We start from the raw sequence: 8,587 nt of genomic DNA on the forward strand, positions 1-8,587 counted from the left end.
CCGCGACTAAAGGGGTATCCTTTCGTCGCGGATGGAGCATTAGTCGCGGGTCGCTTCCCGAACCGCGACTAAAGCCCCCTTTAGTCGCGGTTCGAATATTTCCGGGACTAATGGGGGTGGACGGAAGCCTCTTTTTCTACTAGTGGGGGGAGGGCCCTCCGTGGTTGCGCCTAGGTTTTGGTCCCGTGACGCTCACGGGCGCGACCAAGGGAGGGGAAAACCGTCTCTCGAAATTTTTCTTGATCACAGCTCTTGCATAGTTATTGGATATTATTCAGCGCCCAATTTTTGTTTTTTTCTAGTAAAAAATCTTGTTGTTTTTTGGAACCATATTTTCAGCCCTCAACGCCTCTGTGTTCAGAAAAAAAAAACAAGTGGGGTAAATATTGCTGATTAGCTGGTGATATCTGGATAATTACTGCTGGAGCAGCACTGCTAATAAAATTAATCGCAGAAAATACACCAACCATAGAGGGGAGGTGGGCTGGGTCAATCCAAACGGCATGGAAAGTGATAGAGACGAGCTCCCCCGTGCCGATAAATAGGCGCGAGCCCGGGTCATCAGCCAACTTCTCGCCCTTGTACTACATCTGTCTCCACTGATCACTCACCCCCCTCTGCTGTTGTGAACTCCTCTGCCAGTCCGAGTTTCCAATAAGAGAGAGGAAATGCCAGGAGGTGGCGAGAACGGCCAGACGAACGGAGGTCACGAGCAGAGCGCCATGGAGGAAGGGAGGAAGGAGGAGTACAACCAGGGCTGCGGCTTCGCCATCTCCATCCCGTTCGTCCAGAAGGTGAGTCGTGCGCCTTGCAGATAGATAGATCAGTTGTTTTTCTCGTAGTCGCCGTGTCCCCGTCTCCGAAATGATAGATCTCTTTCTTTGATCTCTGAATGCCCTTAAAATCGATCTTGTAATGAAGGGATAATGCCCTAGCTAGCTGGGTGTAGGACCCGGGGTGCAAAAATGGCAAATCTCGTAGAAGAATTTGTGCCTCACCAAACTATTAGGCAGTAGCCACCCACCTAATGGTCTAGCCAACTACATGAATCGGAGGCGACAAAAGTTTTAGATCGCCATGAACAGCGACGTTCCAGTAGATAGCTGACGACGTACTGACCAAAAATGCTGTTTGTACGCAGATCCTTGCTGAGATCTTCGGCACCTACTTCCTGATCTTCGCCGGGTGCGGCGCGGTGACGGTGAACCAGAGCCGGCACGGGCAGATCACGTTCCCGGGGGTGGCCATCGTTTGGGGCCTGGCCGTGATGGTGATGGTGTACGCGCTGGGCCACATCTCCGGCGCGCACTTCAACCCCGCCGTGACCTTCGCCTTCGCCACCGTGCGCCGCTTCCCGTGGCGGCAGGTGCCGGCCTACGTGCTGGCGCAGATGCTGGGCGCGACGCTGGCGAGCGGCACGCTGCGGCTCATGTTCGGCGGCAGCCACGAGCACTTCCCGGGGACGCTCCCCGTCGGGTCGGACGTGCAGTCGCTGGTGCTGGAGTTCATCATCACCTTCTACCTCATGTTCGTCATCTCCGGCGTCGCCACCGACAACCGAGCCGTAAGCTAGCGCTGAATGCTTGCGCGTAGTTAGCTGAGGAGATGTTAACAGACTGGATGTTGATCTTATCTGATCTGATGATTAATGTGCGTGCAGATCGGGGAGTTGGCAGGGCTGGCCGTGGGCGCAACCATCCTGCTCAACGTGCTTATCGCTGGGTAAGTAGTGATTAACGACCCCTCATCATCTCAGGCGCATAATTCCATATTATGATATTTTTGCTGCAACTGAACTAAAACCAGGACAAGAATCATAAAACGAGTAAGTAGCTGTAGGAGTATCTGTTTATAGGAAAATTAGCTGGCAGTAGTAGCAAGGCAGGGTAGTGTAACAGAAACCATTGACGTGCATCCGTCGAAAAGGAAAGCTGGATCCCTGAGATGTGGGTGTCCTTTTCTTCGGAGCGTTTTTATGGGAGCCATAAAGAGCGTCATGTGAGCGTAGTCCTGGCGCGCGGCCTTGATGAGCGTCCTCCCGCTGCCATGGTTGGTGTAGACCAGCGCACTGCCATTAATATGAACATAAATACATGCATGCACTGACCAACCCTTGTGAACACACGGCCACCCAACGGAGTTGTGCTTCTTTCTCGACTCTCAACTCTGACTTCGGACTCGTGTGTAAAAAAGACTGAAAAGTATACAGAGAAGCTTAGAATATGTTTGTGACATGCCTACTGAGCTTCTTCTTCTTCCTTGGCAATGGCAGGCCCATCTCAGGAGCGTCGATGAACCCGGCTCGGTCGATCGGGCCGGCGCTGGTCGGTAGCGAGTACAGGTCCATCTGGGTCTACGTGGTGGGGCCCATGGCCGGAGCCGTCGCCGGAGCTTGGGCGTACAACCTCATCAGGTTCACCAACAAGCCCCTGCGCGAGATCACCAAGAGCGGCTCCTTCCTCAAGAGCATGAGCAGGGCCAACTCCGTCTCCGTATAAATTAGTTAACCGTCAGTGTATCCGATCAGGAACCTATATGTCTACCTACCGTACGTGACCGTCGATCCGTGCCGTCCATGGCGCGTCGAGCGGGGGTACCTACCCTCTGCGTACTCCGCCTCTAGTAATTTTTCTTGGTGTAGCCAGACCTGCCTTCCAGGCTGCGAGAGTATGTATATGTGCAAAAAGTTGTGTTTTGGAACCATGTCATGTGTGGTGGAATTTTCATGGCGGGGACAGCATGCCCATTGTTCTAGAAGGCGATCAATGCGCGTATGCATGGATGCGCGTCTAAATTATCGGCCACATTTTCCGCTACTACTCCTCGGTGTATACATCACTACAGGAATGGCGTGAGGTGCCGACAGCCACATCGTACGCCGCTAAATGTCGGCTAAATGTCAGCGTACGTGCCCCCTCGTCGTACGCCTCTCTATGCCGACGGTCACCCTCGGCGTATGCTCGGCCATCGACATATATAGCGGCAGGGTGCCAGCCCGGCTCGTCGCCCCTCGGCCATGCCCTAACCTGACGGTGTCACGCCTATGCCGACCGTGGCCCTCGGCATAGCGGACGCCCATATTTCGTCCGCCTCTCCCGCCCATTTCTCCCACCTCTCCCACCCATTTCTCCCGCCCCTCCCGCCAAAATGACGTCACATGCCATGCCTATGCCGCCACCGTCGGCATAGCGCGCAAGCTGTGTTTTCCTTTTTCTCGCCCATTTCTCCCGTCCATTCTCTCCTGCCAAGTTTTCCCGCCATTTTCTCCCGCCCATGCTCCCGCCAAATTTTCCTGCAGTTTCAGCCCCTCGCCTCCCTATATATACCCATGTGTTCTCCTCCAACACAACACCACCAGCAGCTCAACAAGCCAAACAAGTAAAGGAAGAGTGCTTCGTCCTCATGGCCGGTGGAAAGGGTTGGGAAATCTCCCGTGGCGGAGTTTCTTGAAGATGTCTTTGGTGCACACGTCCTAGGACATCTTCGAAAACTCCGCCTCGGAATTTTTTTCCCGAAAGCCCGTGAAATCCTCCATCTCCCATAACATTGTTGGGGAAAAGGGTTGGGAAATCTTCCATGGCAGAGCTTCTCGAAGATGTCTTTGGTGCACACGCCCTAGGATATCTTCGGAAGCTCCGCCTCGGAAAAATTTCCCCGGAAGCCCGTGAAAGCCACCATCTGTTGTAACATTGTTGGGGAAAGGGTCAAGAAATTTCCCGCGGCAGAGCTTCTCGAAGATGTCTTTGGTGCACACGCCCTAGGACATCTTTGGAAGCTGCGTCTCGGAAAAATTTCCCCGCAAGCCCGTGAAAGCCTCCATCTGTTGTAAAATTGTTGGGGAAAGGGTTGAGAAATCTACCGTGGCGGAGCTTCTCGAAGATGTTTTTGGTGCACACGCCCTAGGTAATCTTCGGAAGCTCCGCCTCGGAAAAATTTCCCCGCAAGCCCGTGAAAGCCTCAATCTGTTGTAAAATTGTTGGAGAAAGGGTTGGGAAATCTACCGTTGCGGAGCTTCTCGAAGATGTCTTTGGTGCACACGCCCTAGGACATCCTCGGAAGCTCCGCCTCGGAAAAATTTCCCCGCGAGCCCGTAAAAGCCTCCATCTGTTGTAAAATTGTTGGGAAAAGGGTTGGGAAATCTCCCGTGGCCGAGCTTCTCGAAGATGTCTTTGGTGCACACGCCCTAGGACATCTTCAGAAGCTCCGTCTCGGAAAAATTTCTCCGCAAGCCCGTGAAAGCCCGAATCGACAGGAGAACGATAGGAGAACGGCTAGATTTGAACTACAGGTAAATGATATAATACTCAAGATATAATGCATCTAAATTTTGACAAATTTAAGACATTTATGATGGGATGAATGGATTATGTCAAACCAACTCAACCGAACGTGTTTACCATTCCAATCCGACGTGAACCGCAATCTCGCGCGCCTACGGCATTAGAAACATGATTAACAACAACTTGCGAAAAAGGTTTTACAAGTTTTCCAGATTTGCAACGTTGGTGAAGAATCAATAATAACCACAACCGTTCGTCGGACAGAAACGGTATGGGCTGGCAAGATACACGAGGCGATCGTGAACCTCTAAAACCCATCTAGGGTTTCTGTTCCTTTCGCTGGCGACGCTGGCGGTACGCTCCGCCTCCGGTGGCCATATGGGGCCTTGGATGCATGGCGGACATCCGCCTCTCCGGCGGGAAGGTTTAAGTTCTTCGTTTAGTTTGTTTTCAGTGTTTTTTTTTGGATGGTGAGATAGCGGCCACATCCTAAAGTCAGAATAAGGTCGTCCCCACACTATCCTCGCTCCGGTGGTGCATCTAGCACCAGCGGAGGATGCGTGGATTTGTGTGCCCGGCAGATCTACTAGGATCCGGTCGGTTTTCGTGTTCGATGGTATAGTTTCAGGCCAGTCTCTTTCGATCTACGGTTATCATCATTGGCGATGGTTGCTGCTCGTCATTTGGGGCTTAGCACGACGACTTCCCATCTGTCTATTACAACAAGATCGATTACGACAAAGCTTTGTCCGGCTTTGGTAATGGAAGGGCGAGGATGGCGGCGCGCCTTCGGCCCTCACGCTAGTATCTGTAGTCGTCGCTAGGTGGTCTAATGATCTATTTGTAATTTTTATTACTTTTAATTTTTTGTGTAATTGTGTTGATTATTAATAGATCGGTGAAATTTTGGCAAAAAAGAATTGAAATGTTGAAATTGCATGCTTCTTATGTATCTCTCTCCGATCCGTCCGTGAATAATTACACTTGTATCTCTGCACCGTCCCTAACACAATTGGCAATTAGCCCACTTTATAGAAAATATAGTAGCAACATATATGTTGTCAACGTGGTATAGTATGAATCTGCATTTTAAGCTGGATCTTAGTTTCATTCTTCTCGGACTTTTTCTTTGACCGAACGTTTCTGATTGTTGTCACGCTAATGATTCCTTACTAATCCAACCATGCGCTAGCATAAGTAAAAAAGTACTCGTTTCCAAAGTATAATTTTATATCCTTGCCCAGACTTTTTTTTCCTACGGAATATTTTTGTCTCAGTCACTCACCATACTCGAGCATAAAGGCATCTGATCTCATATTCCGTCTTCTACTTCTTTCTCCTTGTTTTCTTCCACTCATCATTAGTGTGAGATTCATTTGACGAAGATAAGGGAGAATATCAGATGATCAGGAATTTTTTAAGGATTTTTTTAAGAAGATCAGGAAGATAACGGGGCATCTCCTTGTTAAAGAAGCATTTAACATTGTTCGGCAGTGCCCGCTTCAGTTCGTCGCCTGTGGGCAGTGGGAGGAGGCCTAAACCTGCTGTAGTCCTTAAATGAACCTCAGGCAACAAACACACTGCTTAACTCTCTCTAGAGCATCACATGATTTTCTAATAAAAGTTACGCCTTCTAGAATTAGACTTTAAACGCCTTTCCTCCTGGATTCTCCGTCTCCACTTCAGATAGATAAAAGGAAGTTTTCTTAAAAGTGTCATTCAAGCTATTCTTTCATACGCAATATCGGTCTTCAAGCTACCCAAGCAAATCATTAAAGGGATAATCACTGCAATGTCCCAGTTCTGGTGGGGAGATGATGACCAACAGAAACTTATGTATTGATTTGCGTGGTGAAAAATGTGTGTCACCAAAAAACAAGGAGGTATGGGATTTAGGGATATACATTGCTACAATTTGGCTATGTTAGCAAAACAATGTTGAAGGTTGATCTCAGAACCGAATTCTTTATGTGCTAGAGTATTAAGGGCTAAATATTTTCCTTCTGGAGATTTTAAACTGTCAACTGAAGAAAGGTAGTTCTTATATCTGACAAAGTATTTGGTTAGCGATTCAAAGTTTTAAAAGGGGTCACATGTGGAGAATTGAAGATGGTAATCATATTAATATTTGGAATGACGCATGGATTCCAAGCAGTCCTAATCGAAGAATTGCAACAAGAAGAGGTAATATATTGTTTACAAACTTATTGATCCAGAAACTAATACATGGGATGAGGAACGCATACGAGAGATCTTTTGGCCGATTGATGCTCAACGTATACTAAATATTCCATTGGCTAGGGGTATGATGGATGATTTTGTATCATGGCATTATTCGAAGACTGGGATGTTTTCGGTAAGATCATGCTATCATGTTGAATGGGAGCACCAACATGGCAATAAACTTCGACGAACAAGTGAGTTTGGTTCCTCATCCGTGGAAGACACTATGAGATTTAAATGTGCCGGCAAAGATTAAAATCCATTGTTGGAGAGTCTTGCTTGGTGCAATTCCTTGCAATGGCGTCTTAGTCAATAGACATATGCAGCCCAATTCCTAGTGCCAACTATGCATGACTGACTGTGAGAGTGTGCGTCATGCTCTCTTTACATGCCTAGAGTTAATGACATTTGGAAGTTGCTTCGGTTGCATGAACTGACCACACAGGTATGCAGTTTTGAGTCTGATGGCGGGCATGCACTTGAAGCTTTGTTTCGCGATCGTTCCGCCAAAGCTGCACTAATCCCAGAGATAGATGGGAATGATCTTGTAGCGACGACAATGTAGTACGTGTGGTGGGAACGTCGGCAGGCCACACACGGTGAGATAGTCCGATCTCCTACAAGGTCGGCGCAGGCGATCTCTACGCTGGCTTTGAACTACTCGAGAGCTAGACGGAAGAAGGTCGGAATTGTTAGACACGGCTGGACAAAACCGAGGAAGGATTTTGTCAAGTTAAATGTGGATGCGGGATTCCTTCTAGATGCAGGTAGAGGGAGTACTGGTGCAATTATCAGAGATCATCGAGGCTTCTTCATTGCAGCTAGTTATTGTGGCATTCCTTTTATATTTGATGCTTCTACTGCTTACTGGCCAGATGGGGTGCAACATAACAGAAGTGAACTCCGATTGTATGGATGTGGTCGATGTAATGAAGAATGGAGGGAATTCTCTTGGCTCAGCTACTGTTAAGCTTCATGCACTAGCCACTTGAACCAAAAGTCCGAACTGATGGAAAGAGCTAGGCAATCTACTTGTACACTTCACAACACCCCCACTCGCGTGTGACGGGAGAAGAGAAAGTCAACACGTGAAAAAGAAGAGCACACCGAAACAGGGCATCAGCGGTGGCTAAAGAGGGGGACAACAGCAATTTTTAGGCTTAATTGCGAAAACCACTACAACAGCAATTTTTAGGCTTAATTGCGAAAACCATGTGAAAGCCAGGATTTGAACTTGAGACATGGGGCTCTAATACCATGTTAACCTTCATGCACTAGCCACTTGAACCAAAAGTCCGAACTGATGGAAAGGGCTAGGCAATCCACATATACATTTCACAACACCCCCACTCGCGTGTGACGGGAGAAGAGAAAGTCAACACGTGAAAGAAGAAGAGCACACCGAAACAGGGCATCAGCGGTGGCTAAAGAGGGGGGACAACAGCAATTTTTAGGCTTAATTGCGAAAACCATGTGAAAGCCAGGATTTGAACTTGAGACCTGGGGCTCTGATACCATGTTAAGCTTCATGCACTAGCCACTTGAACCAAAAGTCCGAACTGATGGAAAGAGCTAGGCAATCTACTTGTACACTTCACAACAGCTACAACGATCTACGAGGAGTGTAGTTTCCTATGTCGCAATTTCTCAGAAGTTTTATTTCTTCATTGTCCTAGGGAAGCCAATATGGCAGCACATGTTTTAGCTAGTCGTTCCGAGGGGTCTCAGTCGATTGTCTGGACTGCCTGATTTTATTGTGAATGTAATAACGGATGATGTATCTGTGATGCTCAAGTAATAAAATCCGCCATGATGGCTTTGCCTAAAAAAAGAGTTTTATCATCTGATGTGATGATGTGCTCGAAAATTGCGTCATTTGAGTCTTTTTGCTGCTCGAAAATTGCGTCATTCTCAGTTCGTTTATTGCCTTACGCATCAATGGGTAAGTTACCGGCCAGCTACCACACAATAAGAATTTAGGTACAAACACAACACCGATTTGGCGCCCTTGCATGGATGCCAAACCGTCCCAAAAATTGTTACTGTGACTAATCTATCTTGCGTCTAGTCTATTTTGGCTACCC

General features: G+C 48.1%; 1 protein-coding gene across 1 annotated transcript; it reads left to right on the forward strand.

Annotated features, from left to right (window-relative positions):
* The first annotated feature begins 617 nt into the window (after nucleotides 1–617).
* Nucleotides 618–2,700, forward strand: LOC124686920 (aquaporin NIP1-1-like). The gene is made up of 4 exons (XM_047220795.1): nucleotides 618–794; nucleotides 1,142–1,564; nucleotides 1,661–1,722; nucleotides 2,273–2,700. The coding sequence occupies exons 1-4, from the start codon at nucleotides 669–671 to the stop codon at nucleotides 2,496–2,498; spliced, it is 837 nt and encodes a 278-aa protein (XP_047076751.1). The 5' UTR covers nucleotides 618–668; the 3' UTR covers nucleotides 2,499–2,700.
* Nucleotides 2,701–8,587: the final 5,887 nt, after the last annotated feature.

This window comes from Lolium rigidum, chromosome 2 (genome assembly GCF_022539505.1).
Source record: "Lolium rigidum isolate FL_2022 chromosome 2, APGP_CSIRO_Lrig_0.1, whole genome shotgun sequence".
Taxonomy (NCBI): domain Eukaryota; kingdom Viridiplantae; phylum Streptophyta; class Magnoliopsida; order Poales; family Poaceae; genus Lolium; species Lolium rigidum.

What these genes read in the sequence shown, in the direction of transcription:
- LOC124686920 (XM_047220795.1), top strand. Translation starts at nt 669, where the DNA reads ATGCCAGGAGGTGGCGAGAACGGCCAGACGAACGGAGGTCACGAGCAG. An exon ending in CCATCCCGTTCGTCCAGAAG is followed by an intron (nt 795 to 1,141) that starts GTGAGTCGTGCG and finishes GTTTGTACGCAG; the next exon opens with ATCCTTGCTGAGATCTTCGG. An exon ending in CTCAACGTGCTTATCGCTGG is followed by an intron (nt 1,723 to 2,272) that starts GTAAGTAGTGAT and finishes TGGCAATGGCAG; the next exon opens with GCCCATCTCAGGAGCGTCGA.